Genomic DNA, 24870 nt, shown 5'->3' with positions numbered 1-24870 from the left:
CCTGCAGGCTAGTGGAGGGAAGGAGCACCTTACACCTCCTTTGGTAGAGACATATCTACTCCCCTCCCCCACCTGGTCTACCCTCTGTGCTATAGTGCTCTATAACACTAAGAAAGAGAAGGAGGGAAGGTGGAAGGAGAGAGGAAGAAACGGAGGAGGAGAGGGAAGTGGGCCAGACAAATTAATTTGCATTTCTTGAATACTGAAAGGTTCTGACATCTGTACAACAGCAGATGTGGATACCAGTTATTTCCCTAGATCAAAGATGCAACTGTTGCTTCTAACTCTGTGCTGCAAATACATACCTCCAGTACTTAACATAACCACTAGAGGTTAACAGGGTGAGTGTCTCTTACCTGACTGGCCCTTTTTTGATGACTTTGATGTCAGTTCATACGTCAGTTCTGTAAAAGACAGGTAAGAGCAGAAATCAGGTTGTGTTCCCAGAGCCATTCACTGTGCACTAGGGAATTCTGTGTCCTCACAGAGTCAGATTTATGGGGATCTCCAGGCCCATGGTGATGGGACTCTCTAAGAGCCCTCTGTGGCTGGACAGGCCACTTAGTTCAAGTGCAGTTAGAGAGTTTTCTGCATGCACTAAACCAATCCCCTTGACAGCTGGGCTCAATGACAGTGTCAGGCCTTATAACGAACACCAGCCACTTGCAAGAAACTCTCAGGAGATCTGGAAGGGGAGGGGCTACGAATCACGATGGAACAATGATGCTTCAAAGAGGGAAGGTAAGTCAGCCCACCTGAGGTCACATTCAACGTCAGTATCCCACCCATTCCATAATGCTTTTGCTGTGGTAAGGAGCGACTATGCGTGATCCCAGGACATTTGTGTGCAAGCAAATCTGGGGATGGACAAGTTGTCTTTATCTGTCTTTTGCCTCAGGTGTCGTCTTTGTTAGGGAACTGCTGGAAACACGTGCACTGTGCAGTGATAGGGCTTTGTGAAACCACTGATATCCATTTTCGTCTGCTGCAATGTTGTTCAGCCTACAGCAAGCACCAGCCCAGTAATAGGAAAACAGGTCTTTACCAATTCCTACTACTTTGATGTCCTCTTGATCTACTAAGCATTAATACTAATCTCACAGAAGGAAAAAGTTCAGACATGCACGAGATCCCAGATGTCTACAGAGGAGAACAGTAGGGAGGTTGCTGTCTGTCCATGTGAATGTGGAATGTGCACTTCAGATCTTCGTCTCATTCTTCTCCCCAGTCCAATCCAACAGACAGACTCTACTCAACGCCAACACTCCAACTCAATTCCATCCCAACAGACAGATTCTACTGGACTCCAACACTCCAACCCAACAGACTCTACCTGACTCCAACACTCCAACCCAACAGACAGTCTCTACCTGACTCCCAACACCCCAACCCAACAGGCAGAGTGGGAAGTAGAATTGAAATGGGCGGCAATTGGGAGATCCAGCCTTTTCTGGTGGGCAGACCATAGGTGCTCGGCAAAGCAGTCTCCCAATTTATGTTGTGTAGACACTACCCAACTCCAAAACTCCAACAGACACTTCCCCTACTCTCTCACAATAAAAGATATGTGATTAAAAAAGAGTGGTTCAAGTTTCAGAAATTGTGCCATATTCCACTAAAGCTACACAGATTTTTCTCCCCATTATAAATCACTTATGCCGACATTAACCTGAACAGGGCTAGGGATAACCTCCCAGGATAAAGTTATCAAAAATCAAGGATCAACTGTATTCACCATATACATTTACATGGATTAGGAATTTACTGTAATGTGTTGCCTCTAACTTGCCTCCAACTTCCACCCTGCCCTTAAATTCACTTGCTTCATTTCTGACACCTCCCCCCTTCCACCTTGTTGATCTTTCTGTCTCCATCTCTGGAGACAAACTGTCAACTGACATCCTTTATAAATTAACCGATTCCCACCCCATCTCTTGTAAAAATGCTATTCCCCTTTCTCAGTTCCTTTGCCTCCGCCGCACCTATTCCCAGGATTCAGTCTTCCTTTCCAGGACATCAGAGATGACTTCCTTCTTCAAAGAACAGAGTTTCCCTTTCTTCACTATTGATGTTGCTCTCACCTGCATCTCGACCACTTCCCAAATACTTGCACTCACCCCATCTTCCCACCGCCTTAACAGTGATAAGAGTTCTTCTTGTCCTTACCTACCACCCCATGAGCCTCTGCATCCAACACATCATTCTCCGCAACGTCCGACATCTCCGAAGGGATCCTACCACTGAAGATACATTTACCTTCCACACCCCTTCTTCTATCCCCCACTCAGACCTTTCACTTCTTCTCACCTGCCTATTACTTCCCTCTGCTGCCTCCCTGCCTTCCCTTTCTCTTATGGTCCACTCTGCTCTCCTATCAGATTCCTCCTTCTCCAGACCTTTACTTTCCCCATCCACTTGGCTTCACCTATCACGTTCTAGCTAGCCTCCTTCCCCTACCCCACCCTTTTTATTCTGGAGTCATCCCCCTTCCATTTCAGTCCTGAAGAAGGGTCTTGGCCTGAGATGACAACTGTTTATTCATTTCCATAGATGTTCCCTGACCTGCTGAGTTCCTCCAGCATTTAGTGTGTGTTGCTTTGGATTTCCAACATCTGCAGACTTTCTTGTGATTATAAAAAGTGGCTGAAAGTGTTAACAATACAGTAAAGTAATAGATAGAGGGGGCTGGGGGAGGAGTAACTGGAATGGTGGATCAGATTAGCTCCCAGGGGAAGAAAGAGTCATTAGAGTGATTTGCCAGGTTTTGACCCGAGTGGATAAAGGGGGATCGGTAGATGTATTTGGACTTCAGCAAGGTACCTCGTGGTTTTGGAGGCAACATATTAGCATGCATAGAAAACTGGCTAAAAGTAAAGTTAGAAGATCAAATATGGAATAAAATGTGCATAAATACCTCAGTACCACCATGTATTTAAAGTGTAAACAACATTATTAAAAGCAGTTTAGAATGTTTACAGTGCATTGTAGTGTCTGGGGTAATTACACCCCTATCAGTGGGGGCACTGTAATGGTATACCACCACACAATGAGGAGGCTATTAATACAAGGGACAGTTTCTATGGTAATTCTTAATAACTTTTAAACATAGAATAGGAGTTTAAAAAGGCAGGTGAATTATATCTGCATGTTCTGGTCCAGATATGTTACACCCTCTGATCCCAGTTCAACGGAAACCTCTGCTTTCTTGTGCCACTCAATGATCAATGCCACAGGAAATTAAAGAATCGTTTCAATATAATTTTGTAATCAATAACACTGATCATTTTTATGAGGTACAAAGTCAGTAATCTTGGTCCTGCTAATGAAATCTTCCTTATGGTCCTCTGTGTTATTTTGATGTATTACAAGTTATTTTGCTTGAAGAGGTGGAGATAACTATGGTACTTTAGATCCAATATCACTGGAAAACTGTAACTAACGTTAAATAAGGTAATATTAATACTCCACTCGCTTTACACTTATGACTGTGAAGTTAAGCACAGCTCCAATGCCCCAGACAAGTTCGCTGATGACCTCACTGTTGTTGGCCAAACCAAAGGTGGTGACGAATTGGTATTAGCAAGGAGATTGAAAACCTGGTTGAGTGGTGCCACAAAAACAATCTCTCACTCAACCAAGGAGCTGATTATTGACTACAGGAGGAAGAAGCCGGGGGTCCATGAGCCAGTCTTCATGAGGAGAATGGACATAAACCTACAACTCATTCTCAGTGCTACTCATTAAATTACAGTACTGCAAAAGCCTTTGGCACATATATCTAGCAAGGCTGCCTAAGACTTCTGCACAGTACTATAAATTGGTTAAAACAGGAAGGTGGTTGTGAAGCAGAAATAAGAGTACTTAGCTTTGTATTAGCTCAGAAGTATTTTATTTGATAACTGGAAAGACACAAAATACAGTACTTGCAAAAGTCTTAGCAGCCTTAGCTATATATATGTGTCTAAGACTTATTTACTTACTTTATTCAGAGAATATGTACAGAAATGGCTAACTGCCCAGGGGAAGAAACAGACATTAGACTAATTTGTGAGCTTTTGACCAGAGTGGATAAGAGGGGTCAGCAGAGATGTACTTGGACTTCAGCAAGCTGCCTCGTGGTTTCAGAGGCAACATAGTAGCATGAGTAGAGAACTCGTATCTCTCTTTGTCTCTCCTGTGTACCTGTCCAGTTGTCTGTTAAATATTGCTATTGTACCCTCCTCTCCTGCCTCCTCTGGTGGCTTGCACCAGTCTCTACATGGACAAGTTACCCCTCAGGTCCCTTTTAAATCTTTCACCTCTCACTTTCAACCAATGTCCTCTAGATTGCCCTGGTAAAAAGATTGCGTTCATTCACCATGTCAATGGCCAACATGATTTTATACACCTCTGTAAAGTCACCTCTCAGACTCCTAAGCTTCAAAGAATGAAGTCTTAGCTTGTCCAACCTCTCCCTTTAGCTCAGGCTATCGTGCCCTAGCAACATTCTCGCATGTCTTTTTTGGACTCTTTCCAGCTTAATATTGTCCTTCCTTCAAAAGGGTGACCAAAACTGTGCATAATACTCCAGGTATGGTCTCACCAACATCTTGTAGAGCTGCAATGTAACATCCTCACTCCTATACTCAATGCCTGACTGATGAAGGACAGCGTGCCAAACACCTTCAAGTGCACCAGGTGCTATTCGCACACAGTTCTGTGCAAAAGTCTTAGGCACATACAGTATATATAGCTAGGGTGAGTTTGTAAATCTGGCAGGAGCAAGGGATGATGGGAATGGCGAGGGTGGAGTGCCAAGGGAAAAGGTGTGATATAGGTGGCAAAGCAGTGCTGGGGGTGGGTTGTGGCACGGGTGCAAACACACCCAGCACTGAAACACTAAGCAAGGTCATTTGATTCCAAATAATCAATTTATTGATCATTACAGAATGTCTCTCTGGTGCTTCCCGCTCCCGCTCCTCTCCTTTCCACTTTTCCCAACCATTCCCTGCTTCCTGCCCTCTTCTCACTCTCAGTCCACAATGGCGACCCATATCAGAATCAGGTTTATCATCACTCACATACTTCATGAAACTTATTTTGTTTTTGTGCCAGCAGTACAGTGTCATACATAAAATTACTACAGTACTTTGGAAAAATCTTAGCCACCCTAGCCACATACTGTATATGTGCCTAAGACTTTTGCAGAGTACTGTACCTCAGCTTTGAGGAGTGATTTACTGATGAATATAATTTTGGTGGTGTTGGGTGAGGGGGAAGTTGACTAAGACCTTGGGAGAACTTCCACTTCCCCAGAAATACTCAAATGGAGTTCAAATCATTGCAGGAAGCCTCACTATCAAACACCTTCCTCATTCTCCTCAAACCAAAACCACTGTCCACACAAACAGCAACAGCAACCAAGGGAAAGCTGCCGGTCATAATTCAGCAACATGGGCAAAGGTTTCACACTCTGAATGGTGCCCCAGAGAACAGAAAAAAGCTTTTATGAATCATGTTCTGTTCCCAGCTCGCTGAAGGCTGAACCATTTACCAGATTTCCTACTCTGACGCAACTCTTTACCTGTGAAGGGTTAACATTTATTCTGCCAGCTTTATTGATTTAAGAGAAATCTACTTGGCAAGACAGAGGAGATAACAGCTATGGAGTCCAGTGCCATCCATGTCTGCTTTCAGCTAGTCCATTCACCTCATTAGGGGGCTGTAGGTGGAGAGAGTCAATAACTTTAAATTCCTGAGCGTTACCATTATAGGACCAGCCATTACAAAGAAGGCATGGCAGCACCTCTACATTGTTAGAAGTTTGGTCCGATTTTGCATGTCACCTAAAACTTTGACAAACTTCTAAAGATTGAGTGGAGAGTGCCCTGACTGGTTGCATCACAGCCTGGAATGGAAACACTAATGCCCAGGAACAGAAAAGTCTACAGTAAATGGTGGATGTAGCCCAGTCCATCGCAGGAAAAGCCCTCCCCTCCATTGAGTACAATTACATTTCCCATAAGAAAGCAGCATCCATCATCAGGGACCCCCAGCACCCAGGCCATGCTTTCTTCTCGTTACCACCATTGGACAAGAGTTACAGGAGCCTTAGGTCCAACACCACCATGTTCAGGAACAGTTATTACCCTGTAACCATTAGGCTCCTGAACCAGCATGGATAACTTCACTCACCTCAACAATGACATGATTCTGCAACCTGCTGGCTCACTTTCAAAGATTCTACAACTCATGCTCTCAGTGTAGTTAACTTATTTACACAATTTGTCTCCTTTTGCATATCAGTTATTTATCAAACTTTTCGTACAGTTTTTCATAAATTCTTTTGTATTTATTTTCCTGTAAAATCTCAAGATAACATATGCTTTGATAATAAATTTACCTTGACTGTAAACCCTGGCCGACAGCCATGTGGGTCTGCAGCCACCACGGCCTCTCTGGGGAGTCGAACTGGTGACACAGGGTTCACTACTTCACCCCAAGTGGAACAGCCCTGGTCACATATCTGAACATCCTTCAACCCTGGCACATCATTATGTAGACACCTCTGGTCACAGCAGCAGTTTAATAATTCTGATTTGTTAAGGGACTCTGTGTGGGTGAGGGGCAAGAAAGTCATCTGAATCTGGATGGCTGGGAATGGACCATCACCATTCAGATTGAGGGCCATCTTCATTTCAAATTTGCCCCTGGATGGCAGCCATTGAATGCAGCAAAGACGCAGAAGCAGCAGGGGCACATCTGGAACATCTGCTGCCTCTCATCCCACCAATTCAGGTACAATCCCGACCTCAGGGAATGTCTGTGTGGAGTTTCCATGTTTTCCTGGTGAATGTCCAAAAATATATTTATGAACCCATGAACACTACCTCACTTGTTACTCTCTTCTTGCACTAGTTATTTATATCTCTTATTGTAACTTATAGTAATTTTATTCAGGTATTGCACTCTACTGCTGCTGCAAACAACAAATTTCATGACATCTGTCAGTGATAATAGAACAGATTGTGAACTTGATTAGGCTACACAAAATGCTGGAGGAACTCAACAGGCCCCAGGCAGTATCTATGGAAAAGAGTATGGCCGACATTTTGGACTGAGACCCTTCAGCAGGACTCTAGAAAAAAGGATGAGAAGTCAGGGCCTGCCTGGCCCATTGAGTTTCTCCAGCATTTTGTGTGTGTTACTTGGATTTCCAGCACCTGCAGATCTTCTCTTGTTTGTGATTTGGAGTTCTGGTTGCCCCATTACAGGAAGGTTGTGGAAGCTATGGAGAAGTCAGAAGATGCAGAATCAACTAGAAGGTTTGAGCCATAAGGAGAGGTTGGATAAACTTGGGTTGCTTTACTCTGGAGCAGCGCTGGCTGAGGGGAGACCTGACAGAAAGTTATAAAATTATGTGCAGCATAGATAGGGTAGACAGCAAGATCTTTTATTCCCCCAGAAGAAATGCTGAATGCTAGCAGGATAGTTTTAAGGTGAGAGGTGGGAAGCTTAAAGGGGTTGTGCGGGGCAAGCTTTTCTTTTATAGAGAGTGATTGGTGCTGGGGTGGTAGTGGAAGCAGGTATGATAATGGCATTCTAAAGGCTTTTAGATATACACATGAATATGCAGGGAATACTGGGATATGGATCATATCTTCAAGGATGTCACTGGGACTCGAAGACCTGAGTTATAGGGAAAGGTTGAATAGGTTAGGACTTTATTCCTTGGAATGTAGGAGAATGAGGGGAGATTTCATAGAAGTATACAAAATCATGAGGGGTATAGATAGCGTAAATGCATACAAGCATTTTTCCACTGAGGTTGGGTGAGTCTAGAACTAGAGGTCATGGGTTAAGGCTGGAAGGTGAACTTCACCACTCAGCGGGCTGGTGAGAGTGTGGAACGAACTGCCAGCAGAAGCGGTAAATGCAGGTTCGATTTCAACACTTAAGAGAAACTTGGATAGTTTCATGGATGAGAGGGGCATGGAGGGCTATGGTCCGGGTGCAGGTTAATGGAACTAGACAGAATAATAGTTTGGGATGGACTAGATGGGCTGAAGGGCCTGTTTCTGTACTGTAGTGGTCTATGACTCTACGTGCAGGCAGCAGGATTAAGTCAATTTGTCACTGTGCTCAGCGTGGACTATAGTGCCCATTTCGGTGCTGTTGTGATTTACTGTATGTACGCTGTATTGTCCAACACATGGGTTTCCTTCAGGTGAACCCATTTCCTCCCATATCCTAACAAAGTGCAGTACTGGTATGTTGGTTGCTAGGTTGCCCAAGGTTTTTGCACAGTACTGAAGTAATTCTATGTATTGCACTGTACTGCTGCTGCAAAACAAAACAAATTTCATGACACATGTGAGTGATGATAAATCTGGGTCTCTATTGTGGACTGGGAGTGGGAAGGGGGCATGGAGAGGGGAATCACAGTTAGGAAAAGGGGTAGGGAGAGGGGAGGGAGTGGGAAGCACCAGTGAGACACTCTGTAATGATCATTAAACAAATTGTTTGGGATCAAATAACCATGCCTGGTGTCTCAGGGCCGGGTGTGTCTGCACCCAGACCTCCCCCACACCCTGGCACTCCTTCTCTGCCACCTGTCCCAAACCCCTCCCACGGCGCTCCACCCTCATCATTCCCAACAACCTTTGCTTCCGCCAGATTTACAAACTACAATTTAAATATATATACCTAAGAATTTTGCACAGCATTGTATATTGGTAGGTTAATTGGCCTCTTTAACTTACCTATTCTGTGTAAATTAATGATCGAATTGGGGGTGGGGGGTTGTTGCTGGGAACGTGTGGGGATAAATTGGATTAATGCAGGGTTAATGTAAATATGTAGCTGTTGATCAGCATGAAATCAATGGGCCGAAGGGCCAGTGTCTGTGCCATTTCTCTCAAATACTGTGTGACTGCAGCACACAGCAGAACCTGTTATCGCTGCATCACAACCTCTCCTGCACTGGGACCAGACATAAGCCAAGAGATGCAAAAGCAATCATGCATTTTTGTCACATAAACCGGGACAGATTGTTTATCATCCACTGACTTCCCCTTCGAACAAAGGAACAAATAACGTTCTGCCTCTGCTTATGAAAATCTCTGTGCTTGATTCATAAATGTGTTGGCTAGAGGTGAATTGTTACTCCTGAGTGCTTGTGAAGAGAGCAGAGGGACAACGGTGTTGAAATTCAGCCAGCATCTACTGATCGTTAAAGTTACAGCTGCAGAGTTGGTGCAACCAACAAATCCACTTATGTAACTCCTTAAACATCGCCAAGTACCCCGCAGGACGTCATCAGTGCCGGAGAATGAGAGGAGATTTGATAGAGGTGTTCAAAATTATGCGAGGGGTAGATGAGGTAAATCCAAGCAGGGCTTTTTCCACTGAGGCTGGGTGAGACTAGAGCCAGAAGTCATGGGTTAAGAGTGAAAGGTGAAATGTTTAAGGGAACAGAAGGCTAAGAGGCTCAACAGAAGTGCATAAAATTCTGAGAGATCTAGATGGAAGGGGAACCTGAGAGAGAATTTCTTCACTCAGATGTTGGTGATAATGTGTAATGAGCTACTAGTGGAAGTGATGGATACAGGTTTAAATTTCAACATTGAAGAGCAGTTTAGATGAGTACTTGGATGGGAAGGATATGGAGAACAAGGGTCCAGGTATGGGTCAATGAGACTAGATAGGTTAATAGTCTGACAGGGACTAGATGGGCCAAAGGGTCTGTTTCTGTGCTGTAGTATTCTATGACTCTATGACCTGATACAGAATCACATCAGAAATGTAATCATACATGGTTAAAGGGGTAATCAATTACTGACCGGTGTTCAATTCCCACCGAGTTTTTGGGAGGCAGAGCAAAGTTATGAAGGTGCTAAGCGGCGACTCCTTTGCTTGCATCTTCAGTAACGTCTCCATTTCCATCTTCCATATCTTCATTTTTCCCTTTCAGGGTTCTTTTGAAGACCCTGACCTGGAGTTAAGACACTGACTTCGGTTCTTTGTGGGAATGGGACCCGTTCTCAGGGTTTCAGGACTGGCCATTGTTTGGCATACCAAGGGATTGGCCTGAGAATCCGGCTCAGATTTGGAAGCCTAAGATCTTGGGGCTCTGGAGATGGGAGGACCGAGGGTCAGTGCCATGGCAGGAGACTCGTGTGTCATCAGGGGAGTCAGAAAATCCACTACTATGTGCCCAAAGACCTGGGATCTTTGAGATCTTTGGGAACAGAGCTCGGAAAAAACAACGTAACGGACTTTAACATCGTAAACTAGCGAGTTGTTTGTTATGTATCCCCACTCGTTGGGAAAAACAAAAACACCTCCTTCTCCCTTATTAGGGAGAGAGAGCCTGTGGTATGTCGTATACCAGGTGAAATGGGAAGTCTTTGGGGTAACTGCAAGTCTGCGTCTTTGCTATTGCTTTGCTCACGCTTGAGTGCTCGGTGGTGGGTGTTGATGCTTTTCTTTTGCCAGAGGGGGAGAGGAGATCGTTGCTTGCTGCTGATTATGTGCAGGAGGGAGGGGAGTTGGGTGGGGGTACTGTGGGGTTCTTACCTTTAACTGTCGCTCGTGTTTTGGGACACTCCTCTGTTTTCGTGGATGTTTGTGAAGTAAAAGCATTTTAGGATATGTATTGTATACATTTCTCTGACATTAAACTTGACCTTTGAACCTGTACATTCTCCCCACAACTGCGTGTGTTTCCTCATGGTGCTCCAGTTTCCTTCCACAGTCCAAGAGCATATAGATTAGGGTTAGTAAGTTGTGGGCATGCTACGTTGGCACTGGAAGCATAGTGACACTTTGGCCTCCCCCAGCACACCTTTGCTGATTTGATTTGATGCAACGCAAATGATGCGTCTCACAGTATGCTTCAAAATAAAGCTAAACTTTTATCTTTAAATTTTATACAACCATCAGTTTCTTGAACCTACCTGCAGAACCCTAACCCTAGCTCAGCAGTGGAACACTACAGACCACGTCTTGCACCACCATGGACTTGACATCAAATTTTATCTTCTACCCTCGTCTTACTTTGGCACAGTCTCTTCTTCCACTGTATGGCATAATTCAAGTGTAATTTGCATTGTGTTGTCTGTATTTTCCTGCTCCTGATGCTGCTGAAAGTAAGTTTTTCATTGTTTTGTACTTCTGCATACTTGTGCACTTGACATGAACTCAACTTGAAACAGCAAGGAGGGTCACAATGGAAATCGAAACAGGAATTCCTTTATGTAGTTTCTGGCTGCTGAATGCAAACCGAACAATGGAAGAGTGATTGAACATGGGAATTAGCAAAGGTTTTTTTTTTGTAGTTTGGCATGGACTTGATGGGCCAAATGGCCTCCTACCTTGCCTTAATATGTTTTTATTAGAGATACGGTACAGTAATAGGGCCAAGCCCGCACTGCCCGATTACGCCAATTAACCTTCAGAACTGTAGGTCCTTGGGATGCAGGAAGGAACTCACGTGGTCACCAGGAGAATGTACAAACTCCTTACGAATAGCGTAGGAATTGAACCCATGTCGCTGGTGCTGTCATACCCAAACTATCTGGAACTTGTTGCCAGACGAGGTGTGGAGACAGATACAATCACTTTAAGTATTTAGAAAGGCACGTAAATGGGCAAGACGAGGAACATTATCCACTAAACTACCGTGCCACCCCCACACTTCTATGATTATGTAGTATCAATATAGCCTTATGCTGGCACAGAGATCCTGGTTCACTTACAGTGATGAAATAAATTGATCTTTGAGGGATTTCCAAAAAGGATCCATCACCCGTGAAATGACAAGGCGTGGGCAACGGGCAGTCAGTAGCTTGGCCACACATTGCTGCTCTCAACACTCAGTGGCAACTGTCCTCAATCAGACACGTGAGCAGGAAGCAGACTCGTAGCAGCAACAGTTGAAGTGGATTGAAACTGAAGAAAATTATAACAACTTCAGACAACCTGCGACTCCAAGTTTCTTTGGAGATCACAAAACACTTTGGGTGGATCCTATTGGTGCCAGTTGGAAGCAGGGCTACCTGCTCGATCACAGTATTCCCATCAGAAGGGGCAGAATATGAGGCAAGCACACTAAAGTTACATGAGGGAACGGTAGGGCGCTGGTTATACTGGACACATTTTAAGGATTTGCTGTTCCAAGAAAACAACTTTACTCTTATACAATCTCTCTTCAATATTTGTAATTCTCCTCTACACCCCCTCCGTACACCATTGCTAGAATTTCAGCTGGATCACTAAATCTCCAGGGAAGGAACCCTGCCACCATAACCTGGTCAGCCCGCAATGAGAGGTCCCCTCCCAGGCCCACCCTGAAGTAGCCTCACGAGCCATTCAGTTCAAGGTCAGTAAGAGATGGGGAACAAATGGGGCCTAGTCAGGAATGCTTACATCCCGTAAACAACTGAGGATTAAAGCAAACACAACACAAGTGATATAAACGTGCCCTGGAACTACATTCTGTCCCATGTACCAGAGGCAGATGTTGCCCACCTTGGTGTTGGGAGTTGGAGAGGTTCATGCGCTGTCCAGGAGGCCCATGCCCCTGTTAAATTCTGTCTACATGGTAACAGCCCAATTGGCACCAAATGCTGCACCAACCCTGATATGCATATGAATAACCTAACCACTATAGAGCAATTCAGCACAGTACAGGCCCTTTGGCCCATGCTGCTGTGCTAACCCTTGTAAAATCAATCTAATGCCTCCCTCCTACATAGCCCTCCATTTTTTGTTCATCCATGTTCCTATATAAGTGTTTTTAAATGCTCCAAATGTATCTGCCTCTATCATACACTCACCACTCTCTGAGTAAAAGAACCTACCCCTGACATCTCCTCCCATACTTGCCTCCAAACACTTTAAAGTTATGCAAACTGGTAGTAGCCATTTTCATGCTGGGAAAAAGTTTCTGGCTGCCCACTCTATCTTTGCCTCTTATCATCTTGTACACCTCTATCAAGTCACCTCTCATCCTCCTTCTCTCCAAAGATAAAAGCCTAGCTCGCTCAACCTATCCCCTTAAGACATGCTACCTAACACCACCTCAGAACATATTTTTCCCACTTTTACACTATTGTTTATATTTTGTTGTAGATCTTGCTTATTATGTATAATTTATGTTAATTTATGCACATTAACTTATTTTCTCCTCATCTTGTCATATGCAGTACTGCCGCTGCAGAAAGATAATTGTCATGATTATTATACACATGTATGTATAACCATGTCCATGGTTGCAATAGCCAGGGGGAGGTGGGGTTGTGGGGATAAGCTCCCACTACCTGTTAACAGCTCCCAATGGTGTGCATCTCAAAGACCCTCTGACATCCAAGTCCAGCTCCTGGCCTTCATGTTTGTCTTAGTTACTAAGCCTAGCAGAACCGTTTCTACTGATAGACAAGGGACAGCAGTGGGTTACTGGCGCCTTAAAACCAGTCGCTTCGGTCAGATGGGGTTCGTCACCCATGGTCGGCAGCTCATCTAGGAGAAGGAAAACTCTGACCTCAAACCTCAGCTGCCTTGAAGCTATCTCCACTCATGGGGAAGGCTTCGGGAGTAAACCCTGAGGAAAAACCTGGATCTGGAGTCCCTAAAGCAGTCTGATGTTGAGTTCAATGCTGACTGGCAACTCCTGCGACGCTGCTGGTGCCAAACTGTATCAATCTTTGCTGATCATTTGAATTCATCAGATGCATTGGGAAGGGGAGCCTGCTGCGTGGGCAACAGCTTGCTCTCCTTATAGTACTGCCCTGGCTTGCGTATCACCGACACAGCTAGGACGCAACTTCCATGGTTGACCCCAGCCAAGGAAGGGAGAGCCTCACATGTCCATCATTACATTGATTTGATTTATCTTAAGTCACCATAACACTTACTATAAGCCCTGTCAGCTGCTGTTTTATTACAGGCTCCCTCTGTCCACAGTGCAGACTTCTCCACTCCTCACACAGTGGGTGGATGCAGGTATTACAGCATAATGACTTGTCATTAAAACCTCCCTTCCCCAAGAACCTCCCTGTGACCCTCAGCAAGAAAAGGCAAGACCTACTGGAAGCACTGTGGCTTGGTGAAGCCACTCTGAATCAGCTTCATTCCTGCCCGGACTCAATTTCAGTCAATAACTTACTGGCAGCTGAGCTAATGCCGGGCACTGGAGTTCTCGTCACCCTCACACTACCTGGTGACTTTGAAAGCCAGCATGCTGGAGAGAGACTGTCATCTGAGGGAGCTTTCTTTCATACAGTTCAGACACAACATGTATGTGTCCACATCCTTATTGTGGTCTGTGGCCATGGCGCATGCTGGTCCTTGGAGTTTGTGAAGCAGCACATCCAGCGAAAGCCTCTGGTGAATTCCACACCACTCGTCAACCGTCGGCATTCCACTGAGGCAAGTGCCTTGAGATGGGGGCATCTATCATCGAGGACGCCCACCATTTGGATCATGCCCTCCTTCCACTGCTCCTGTGAAGTATCTGATTCAGAAGCACTGCCAGGTTCAAGAACAGATACTTACCTCAGTCGTCAGACCTGCGCACCTTAACCCTACCCCAGCAATGGAACATGATAGACCACTTCTTGTACCACCATGGACTTGTTTCTGATTGCCTCTTTGTTTTGTCTTGTTTTTATAAAGAATTTTCCTCCCCTCTCTCTTCTCTGTCTTGCACAATGTATTTATATATTTATATAAATAAGACCATATACTGGAGCAAAATTAGACTATCGAGTCTGCTCTGCCATTTCATCAGGGCTGATCCATTTCCCTCTCAGCCCCAATCTCCCGCCTTCTCCCCATATCCCTTCATGCCTTGACTAATCAAGAACCTATCAACCTCAGCCTTAAATATGCCTCCTCAGCTACCTGAGGCTAAAGGAATTCCTCTTCACCTCTGTTCTAAGTGGACATCCCTCTATTCTGAGGTGTGCCCTCTGGTCCTAGACTCCCCCACTATAGGAAACAACCTCCCCACATCCACTCTTTCAACATTCGATAGGTTTCAATAAGATCTCCCCTCATTCTTCTAAATTCCTGTGAGTGAGGCTTAGAGCCATTAATGGGTCCTCATATGACAAACTTTCAATCCCGGAACCATTTTCATGACCTCCTCTGAACTGTCTCCGATGTTAGCATATCCTTTCTTAGATAAGAGGCCCAAAACTGCTTACGAAATGAGGCCTCACCAGTGCCTTATAAAGCCTCAGCATTACATATTCTAGACCTCTCAAAATAAATGCTGATATTGCATTTGTCTTCCTCACCACAGACTCAACCTGAAAATTAACCGTTAGGGAATCCTGCACAAGGACTCCCAAGTCCCTTTGCACCTTACATTTTTGAATTCTCTTTCCATTTAGAAAATAGTCTGTGCTTTTATTTATTCTACCAAGGTACATGAACATAAGCTTCACAACAGTGTTTTCCATCTGCCACTTCTTTGTTCATTCTCCTAACGTGTCGCTAAGTCCTTCTGCAAACTTCATGCTTCCTTGACACTACTTGCCCTTCCAACTACCTTTGTTAAATTATAATTTATATCCATACCCGAGTGCTGGTGATGCTCTTGCAAGTTTTTTCATTGTATCTCACTGTACTTGTGCATATGCCACTAAACTCTACTCGATCTAACCCCTGCTGTGGCTGATGATGTTCAATGCTTGTCCAAACCATCCCCTCATCACCCCCAACTCAACTCGGTGCCTGGCAACCCCCCGGAGTCGTTTCTGAGTTATCATTTTCTGGCATGGGGAGGGCCCTCTGTAAATGGAGCCAGAAGACACTGGGGTGTCTTCTCATTTGTATTCATTACAGTGAAGAAAAGAGATTAGCTTTATTTGTCACATGTACATTGAAGCATACAGTGAAATATGTTGTTTTGCATCAACAACACAGGACGAGGATTGTGCTGGGGGCAGCCCACAAGTGTCACCAGGCTTCCGGTGCCAACACGGCATGTCTACAACTCACTAACCCTAATCGTACATCATTTGGGTTGTGGGAGGAAGCCACAGCACCTGGTGGAAATTCACACAGTCACATTGAGAACAAACTAATTCCTTATGGACAGTGGCAGGAATCGAACCCCCGACTGGGGTTTGCCAGCGCTATACAACAATAATGCTATCGTGCCACACCTGAGGACACTGTAGCAGCAGAATTCTGGGACCGGGACAGTGAAGGTCCAGAACTATCTACCAGACAAAATGCAGAGGTACTCATCTCAGTGAGTCAATCTCTGGGGCTTTATGAAATAACAGTCTGTTATATTTAAGATGGAGCTTTAAAGTGGTTTTACATTGATGTACCTCCATTTTGATGACATCCTCTGGATGGATCAGCTGGTTTAGGCAATAAGCCACACAGTCATTATTTTTATTTTTATTTTGAGATACAGCACAATAAGAGGTTGACAAGTTCGCACTGCCCAATTACAGCTGTGTGACCAATTAACCTACCAACCCATATTGACGTTGGAATGTGGGAGGAAACCGGAGCATCTGGAGAAAACCCACGGAGTCACGGGGAGAATATACTGACAGCAAAGGAATTGAACCTGGGTTGCTGGCGTAGTAATAGCGTTACACTATGGTGTCACCCTACAGTCCCAGCTTATGAAGGACTAACTGATGATCGGAGCAACAGTCTTCAGAGGAGGGTGGGATTGGATCTAGCCAATGGCCGATCTTGCATGTTGAACTTCATGGCCTCAGCTCACAACCAAGCCCAGTAGCCCTGAGAAGCCTGTGGAATTGGCAACCCAGACAATGCTGCAGGAAGTTGGCATGAAAAATGCAGTATTTTGAGAAAGCATTTGGTTAGCTCCACTTCAGGCTGCTGGCAGTGTTTCTGGGCAGTGAGATCATCGTGGTTGTGCACCACTAAACTGAACCACAAGTACTGTTCCACATTAATTGGACAGGGACCAACGCTGTGGCAGGTATTTCACAACAGGAGGAAGTGTTGTTGAGTAGGTTTGGTTTTTGAAACAGTAGTAATGCGATCTCTCAAGTGGAGTATGATGTCCTCCTAAAGGGTTGTCTATTGGTGGGTTCTCAGGTGCCCATAAAGACCAAACTGGGATCCATATATCCAGGGTGTTAGGATGGGTTCTCTTAATTGAATCTATCCATGACTTTGTTTATCGTGTGAATGCTGATGCATGGGCAGCCATCACATGGTCTTTGACAGATTGGGGTCAAATTCCAATGGCATATGGTGTCCAAGACGACTGGGGACCCTTCACTGCTGCAGCCTTCCTCTGCCTTCACTGCCCTCGTGATGTGTCATCATCTTCTGCCAGCTCTGCTGTTGAGCTCTTGGTTGGGTCACTCTTTGCCTGGGACCGCCCCCTTGACCATGGGTGACCCTACCAGGAGCTAAACTCCAGACGGCATCACTCTTGGGATTTCAGGAATTCACAAACCCCTCCACCACGACATGGTGATGATTCTCGGAGAAGAAACAACCCACATCACAAGACTGGAGCTGAAACCAAAGGTAGAAATTCCCAGACAGCCTTAAGTCAACAGTTTGCATAGGCCCCAAACCTAATCTGCCTGCTTTCAATTTTAAATTACCACAACCTCTGATCCAGCAGTAGCCAGTGCTTGTATGCCGAGATTTTCTGCTTCTACACCTATCTCTCCTTAAAGTGACTGAATGGTTGAGGGGGTGAATGTGGAAATGGGAAACCAAGGCCCCACATCCTATTCTGCTGTGGTGCTCCTCATAAAAACTTAGCTGACTGCCCTCTCCCTCCTCCATTATCTTCTTGTCACACGGGGTTTCTTTCTTCACCACCAAATATCTGTTGTGGGGCCAAGAAGTTTCCCAATGCAGGTGATTCCTTTGCCTCCAGCCACTTCCCTTTGGTGAACAGCTAGCCCACGTCTCAGTCCCAATGACAAATCATGCCGTGCTCTGTCTGTGATAGCACTCTGCTGTTACAAGGTGAACCTGGACGCTTTGGCCTGTTTTTATCTCATCTTTCCAATGGCACAGATCTACCATCCCTACTTAGAGTCACAGAGTCATGCAGCACTATAGCGCAATGACAGACCCTTCGGCCCACCTAGTCCATGCCGATCTGTTATTCCACCTAGTCCCATTGACCTGAACTGCACCATAGCCTGCCATACCTCTCCCATGCATGTGCTTATCCAAACTCTCTTAAATGTTGAAATCAAACCCGCATCCACCACTTCCTCTGGCACCTTGTTCCACACTCTCACCACCCTCTGAGTGAAGAAGTTGCCCTTCAGGTTCCCCTTAAATATTTCACCTATCACCCTTAAACCATGACCTCTAGTTCTAGTCTTAACAAACACCAGAAGAAAAGCCCTGCTTATATTTACACTATCTATACCGCTCATAATTTTCTATCAAATCTCCACTCATTCATTTTCCTTTGCTCCAGGGATTAAAGTCCCAACCTATTCAACCTTTCCCCATAACTTAGGTCCTCAAGTCCCACCAGCAGCCTTTCTACTTCTTTTCCATCCTTAACATCGCGGAGTTAATTTAGTTCCAGTGATCACCAGCCGTCCACGGCAGGGCAGCTAAGTGATCAATGTAGTCGACTAATGGCAGCCTAGTCAGACAAGCAGGCTCCTTTCCCCTGCTCTCTAGTGATACAGTTTCAGCAGGGATGAGGTATCAGTGAGATGGATGAGATCACTGTAAGAATAAAGCATCTGTAGAGCCTCAAATGCTCTTGGTGCAAGGCCAGACCACACTGATAATGTTTCAACTGGATATACAGCAGATCTTAGAAGGCAGCAGAAAGAAAAGGTGATAAAGAACAACACACACAAAATGCTGGAGGAACTTGGTAAGTTGGGCAGCATCTACGGAAGGGAAGAAACAGGGCTGAGACACTTCATCAGGACAGGATAGAAAGGGGGTAAAATTCAGAATGAGAAGGTGGGGAGGGGAAGGAGTACAAGCTGGCAGAGGATTGGCAACACCAGGTGAAAGGGAAGTGGCCTGCTGACAGGGGATAGGTGGAAGAGGTAAAGGGCACCACGGTAGCATAGCAGTTAGCACAATGCCATTACACCTTGGAGTTCAATTCCGTTGACACCTATAAGGAGTTTGTAGAGTGCATCCTCCCTGTGAATGTATGGGTTTCCTCCTGGTGCTCCAGTTTCCTCCCACAGTCCAAAGACATACCAGTTAGTAGGTTAATTGGTCATTATAAATTGTCCTGTGATTAGGCTAGGGTTAAATCGATGGGTTGCTGGTGGCATGCATTGAAAGGCTGGAAGGGCCTGTTCCACGCTGTATCTCTAAATAAATCAACAAAATTAAATTAAGACAAGAAGGAATCTAACAGGAGAGGAGGGTAGACCATGGGAGAAAGGGAAGAAGGAGGGGAACCAGAGGGCGGTGATGGACAGGTGAGAACGTAAACAGAATGGAGAATAGAAAAAGAGAGGTGGGTAGTGATTACTGGAAATTGGAATAATTGATGTTCATGCCATCAGGTTGGAAGCTACCTAGACTGAGTTTTTTTGCTTTTGCTCCTCAAACCTGAGAGGGGCCTCATGATGACAGCAGAGGAGCCCATGAACGCAAAGTTGAATTGAAATGGGTAACTACCAGGAGATCCCACCTTTTGTAGTGGACAGAGTGAAGGTGCTTGTCAAAGCCGTCCCTAATCTGCATTGGGCCTCATCATAAACTGTTTATTCCCCTCCACAGATGCTGTCTGGCCTGCTGAGTTCCTCTAGCATTTTGTGCATGTTGCTATGAAATACCAGCTTCTGCAGAATCTCTTGTGATAAAAACCAAACTTCCTAATTGAGAATTTTTATGGCAGCAAAGACTTTATAGCTAATGATGTGTTTCCAAAGTGCAATTACTGTAATGTGGGCAACGTGGGAGCCAAGCTGTGCACAGAAAGCTCCCACAAACAGCAAATGATATTGATTACAGTAGTGGGATAAGCATTAGCTGGAACACATTGCTCATGTTCTCTGTATTATATATATTCAATCTCTGGCCACTTTATTAGCTACAGCTATACACTTACTCATTAATGCAAATAACTAACCAGCCAATCATGTAGCAGCAACTCAATGCATAAAAGCATGCTGACATGGTCATGAGGTTCATTCACATCAGAATGGGGAAGGAATGAGGAATGATTGTTGGTGTCAGATGGGGTGGATTGAGTATCTTAAAAACTGCTGAACTCCTGGGATTTTTTTCCCACGACAGTCACCAAACTTTACAGAGAATGGTGCGACAAACAAAAATCATCAAGTGAGTAGCAGTTCTGTGGGTGAAAGCTAACAGGAAGGTGACAGTAATTCAAATAGACACATGTTCCAGCAGTGATGTGCAGAAGAGCAGCTCCGACACATACAATATGTAGAACCTGGAAGTGGATGGGCTTCGGCAGCAGAAGACCATGAACATACATTCAGTAGCCACTTAATTAGGTACAAACCCTGATGGGAGTTATATACAGGTCTCTGAACAGTAGCCAGGAGGTACAATGGGAGATACAAAATGTATGTCAAAAGGACAATGTTATGAGAGTCATGGGGATTTCAATATGCAGGTAAATTGGGAAAACCAGGTTGGTGCTGGATCCCAAGAGGGAAAACTTGTAGAATGCCTTTGAGATGGATTTTTAGAGCAACTTGTGGCTGAGCCCTTGAGGGGAAAGACTATTCTGGAGTGGGCATTGTGTATTGAACCAGACTTGATTAGGGAGCTTAAGGTAATGGAACCCTTAGGAGCCAGTGATCATAGGATGATAGAATTCACCCTGCAGCTTGAGAGGGAGAACCTAAAGTCAGAAGTATCAATGTTACAGTGGACTAAAGGAATTACAGAGGCAAGAGAGAGAAGCTAGCCAAAGTTGATTGGAAGGGGACAGTAGCAAGGATCACAGCTCAGTAGCAATGGGTGGAGTTTCGGGAAGCAATTCAGAAGGCTCAGGAAAGATACATCCCAAAGATGAAGAACTATTCTGAAAGGATGATGAGGTAACCATGGCTAACCAGGGAAGTCAAAGACAGCATAAAAGCAAAAGAGAGGGCATATAATTGAGCAAATATTAGAAGGAAGTTAGAGGATTGAGAAACTTGCAAATGTCACTCCACTCTTCAAAAAGGCTGGGAGGCAGAGGAAAGGAACTTAGAGACCAGTTAGCCTGACCTCAGTTTTTGGGAAGATATTGGAGTCCATTATTAAGGATGAGGTATAAGAGTACTTAGAGGCACATGATAAAATAAGCTACAGTTAGCATGGTTTTCTAAAGGGGAAATCTTGCCTGACAAAACTGTTCGAATTCTTGCATGAAATAACGGGCAGAATAGACAAAGGAGAGCCAGTGGATGTTCTTTATTTGTATTTTAAGAAAGCCTTTGACAAAGTGCTGCAAATGAGGCTGCTTAACAAGATAAGAGCCATGGTAATACAAGAAAGGTGCTAGGATCATTAGAGGATTGGCTGATTAGCAGGAGGCAAAGAGTAGGAGAAGGCAGGAGAATAAGGTTGTGAGGGAAAATGGATCCGCCATGATGAAATGGCAGAGCAGACTCAATGGGCCAAATGGCCTAATTCTGTTCCTATGCAATATAGTGTTATGGTAAACTCAACTCATCTTCTTATTTTGTATCACCCGCCTGAAAATCACAAACAAGCATCTCTGGACAGTTGTCAGCACACTGCACATATCCACATTAACCCAGTCTGGATATTCTCCTGACCTTGAGGCATCTCTGCCAGAACTTGAGAGTCTTGCAATCAACACTACGGCAAATGAGCCAGACCTTTAAATATATGATCGAACCTGACCAAATGATTTTGCTGTCATCAGCAAAGCTAAACACAGGTCCTGAGACAATACACTCAAAATGCTGGAGGAACTCAGCAGGTCAGGCAACATCAGTGAAGGGGAATAATGAGTTAATATTTCAGACCAAGACTTTGATCAGAAGGATCTCAGCCCAAAACAACCTGCTGAGCTCCTCCAGCGTTTCCTCTGGATTTTCGACATCTGCAGAATCCCTTGAGTTACCGATCTCAAGGCTCCAGCTTTGCGCCCTCTGACCCCCTGCTGACCTCCGTTGATCCTTCTCCTCCCTCGGCCGAGAAACTCACCACTGCACCGCTTCTGCAGATGCAGAATCTCCATGTGAAGGCCGTGCAGCAGGTCCATGTGCTCGCCCTTCAGGAAAGTGATGTTCCGCTGGACACTCTGAAGCTGGCGCTCCAAAGATGAAGTCTCCATGGTCACCGAATCAACAATCTGAGCCCAGGGGAGAAAAGTACAGATCAGCAAACGGAAAAACAGAATGACGTGGATCGCAGTCACACATTCAGACCCCCTCCACACCCCCAAGGGGAGCTCCAATATTCCCTCCTATCTCTTGCACAATAAGCCACACACGCACAAGATGCTGGAGAAACTCAGCAGGTCAGGCAGCATCTATGGAGGGGAAAAACAGGTGATGTTTCAGGGTGAGACCCTTCATCAGGACTGGAATTGAAGGGGACAGAGGCTGCAACTACAGAGGGGTGTAAACAGATGATGTGTCCCACTTCCTTTCCAGTCCTGATGAAGGGTCTTGGCTTGTAACATCAATTGTTTGAGCATCCATAGATGCTGCCTGACCTGCTGAGTTCCTTCAGCATTTTGTGCGTGTTGCTCCAACTTGCCAGCACCTGCAGAATCTCTTGTAATAAAGAACAAACTTCTCTATAAAGAATTTTTATACGGCAAAGACTTTATAGTTAATGATCAGTTTCCAAAGTCCAAATATAATAATGTGGGCAAAGTGGGAGTTGAGCCACAGAAAGCTCCCACAAACAGCAATGTGATGGTTTGTTTCCTGCTATAGAAGCTGCCTGACCTGCTGAGTTCCTGCAGCATTTTGTGCGTGTGTGTGTTGCTCTGGATTTCCAGCATCTGCAGAATCTCCTGTGTTTATGATCTTGCGCAATGAGACGTCTACGATCCATAGAGCTCCAGCCTGACATCAGTGCTGCACCCCAGGAGAAAACAATGTTCACTTGGCAACAACCCTCTCCGACTTGCCACAAATTAAATGCTCCTCACCTCCACACATCTCTTAACAGATTGTCCTTACAGAAATACTACCGATTATTGCATTTCCAAATTAGTATTCTTTAATTTGGAAAATGCAGATTCTTGTTTGAATTCAAGAATCACACAACTGCTTCTCTGTGCAGATCATTAATCTTATGGGTCCAACAGAGTGGAAGTGATTTTCGCAGAGACTCAGTTAAAGCAGACACAGTGTTCCAAACATAAAATTATCAATATTGGCCACATACAGGTACCTGGATTGGAAATTAACTCTAACAAATGATATTTTAGTCCACTATTAGACAACTGCACTACTTGCCACATACAGAAAAAGAAAGTTGTGACAAGTTCAGCTCATCCAACACCCTTACTCTCTTCCTCCTCATCTTAAAAGAGAGAAAGGTTAGCTTTATTTCTCACATGCACCCGTACGTCAAACCATTGAAACATGCTGTGAAATGCGCTATTGGTGACCAACACAGTCTGAAGATGTGCTGGGGCCAGTTGCAGGCGCTGCCAATCCTCCAGCAACAACACTGCGTGCCCACAACTCACTAACCAAAACCTGTACGTCTTTGGGATGTGGGAAACCCACACAGTCACAGGGAAAAGATGCAAACTCCTCCAGACAGCGGTGGGAATTGAACCCTGAACTTCCGATTGCTAGTGCTGTAAAGCATTACGTTGACTGCTACTGTGCTGTCCGACTTGACATATCTCCACATCTTTTTCCTTTCTGGAAAGGCCATTTGGCCCCACAAGTCCATTCTACAATCAGATCAAGGCCAAGCTGCTCCTGAGCACGTCCTACCTCATTCCTATAAGTTGAACAATCATTCCATTGACAGCCCCCTTCCCCACACCAGTATTTGTTTTGAGAATGGAGGTTGGAGCAGGGATGAGCTTGGAAGATTCTCAGATTCTGCCCCCCTTTGCACGAAGATCCTACTTAACGTCAAACAGAGCCAAGTTCTAAATTTCACACTCTGCCCCCTGTTCTCAGGAGCCCTCCCCACCACTGAGCACGTCTGCTTGAAACATTATCACAGGAAAGTAGCATCCATCATCAAAGATCCTCACCACCCAGGCCATGCTCTTTTCTCGCTGCTGCCTTCAGGCGGAAGATACGAGTGCCTCAGGACTCACACCACCAGGTTCAATAATAGTTACCACCCCTCAAACATAAGGCTTTTGAACAAAAGAGGATAATTACATTTATCTGTTGAGATGTTCCCACAACCAGCAATCTCACTTTAAGGACTCTTTATCTTCTTATTTCAAGCTCTCATTATTTATTAGTATTTTATTTACAGTTGCATTTCAACAGTTTATTGTCTTTTATGCTCTTGCTCTTTCATTGATCCTGTTTACAGTTACTACTCTATAGATTTGCTGAGTATGCCCACAGCAAAAAGAATCTCAGGGTTGCTTGTGAAGACATGTACACTCTGTACTCTGATAATAAATCTTACTTTGAACTTTGAACCAGAGAAATAGATTCACTCTCACTCCTAGCTCAAGCAGGATCATTGCAAATCCTCTGAGGTAGTAAAATCCAAGTTCAGACAACGCGACCTTTCTACTTAGCTTAATCCGACACATTTAATTGGCTGCCGCGTTGAGAATTTAAAACCTAATGAATGCAACACAAGATCGCCATCAGAAAATGGTTGATGACTGCTGAGTGTTAACCTTTACACGTTTCACACAAAAACCATTCTGATCCCTTGCGACTGTCAACACAGAACACCGAGACACAACCCCCACCCTCTCCGGAATACAGA

At 44.8% G+C, this 24870-nt stretch overlaps 1 protein-coding gene across 3 annotated transcripts in view; it reads right to left on the bottom strand.

The window, feature by feature from the left end:
• Positions 1-24870, bottom strand: part of ccdc92ba (coiled-coil domain containing 92Ba) — a 78645-nt gene that overhangs the window by 31977 nt on the left and 21798 nt on the right. For all 3 annotated transcript variants that reach the window (XM_059973430.1, XM_059973432.1, XM_059973431.1), the window contains 2 exons: positions 22138-22285; positions 357-404 (listed from right to left, as the gene is read on the bottom strand). In XM_059973430.1, the coding sequence (XP_059829413.1) occupies positions 357-404; positions 22138-22285 (196 nt within the window). The remainder of the gene's footprint in view (positions 1-356; positions 405-22137; positions 22286-24870) is intronic.

Source organism: Hypanus sabinus, chromosome 6, assembly GCF_030144855.1.
Source record: "Hypanus sabinus isolate sHypSab1 chromosome 6, sHypSab1.hap1, whole genome shotgun sequence".
In the NCBI taxonomy this organism is placed as follows: Eukaryota; Metazoa; Chordata; class Chondrichthyes; order Myliobatiformes; family Dasyatidae; genus Hypanus; species Hypanus sabinus.
This window is presented reverse-complemented; position numbering and strand designations above follow the sequence as displayed.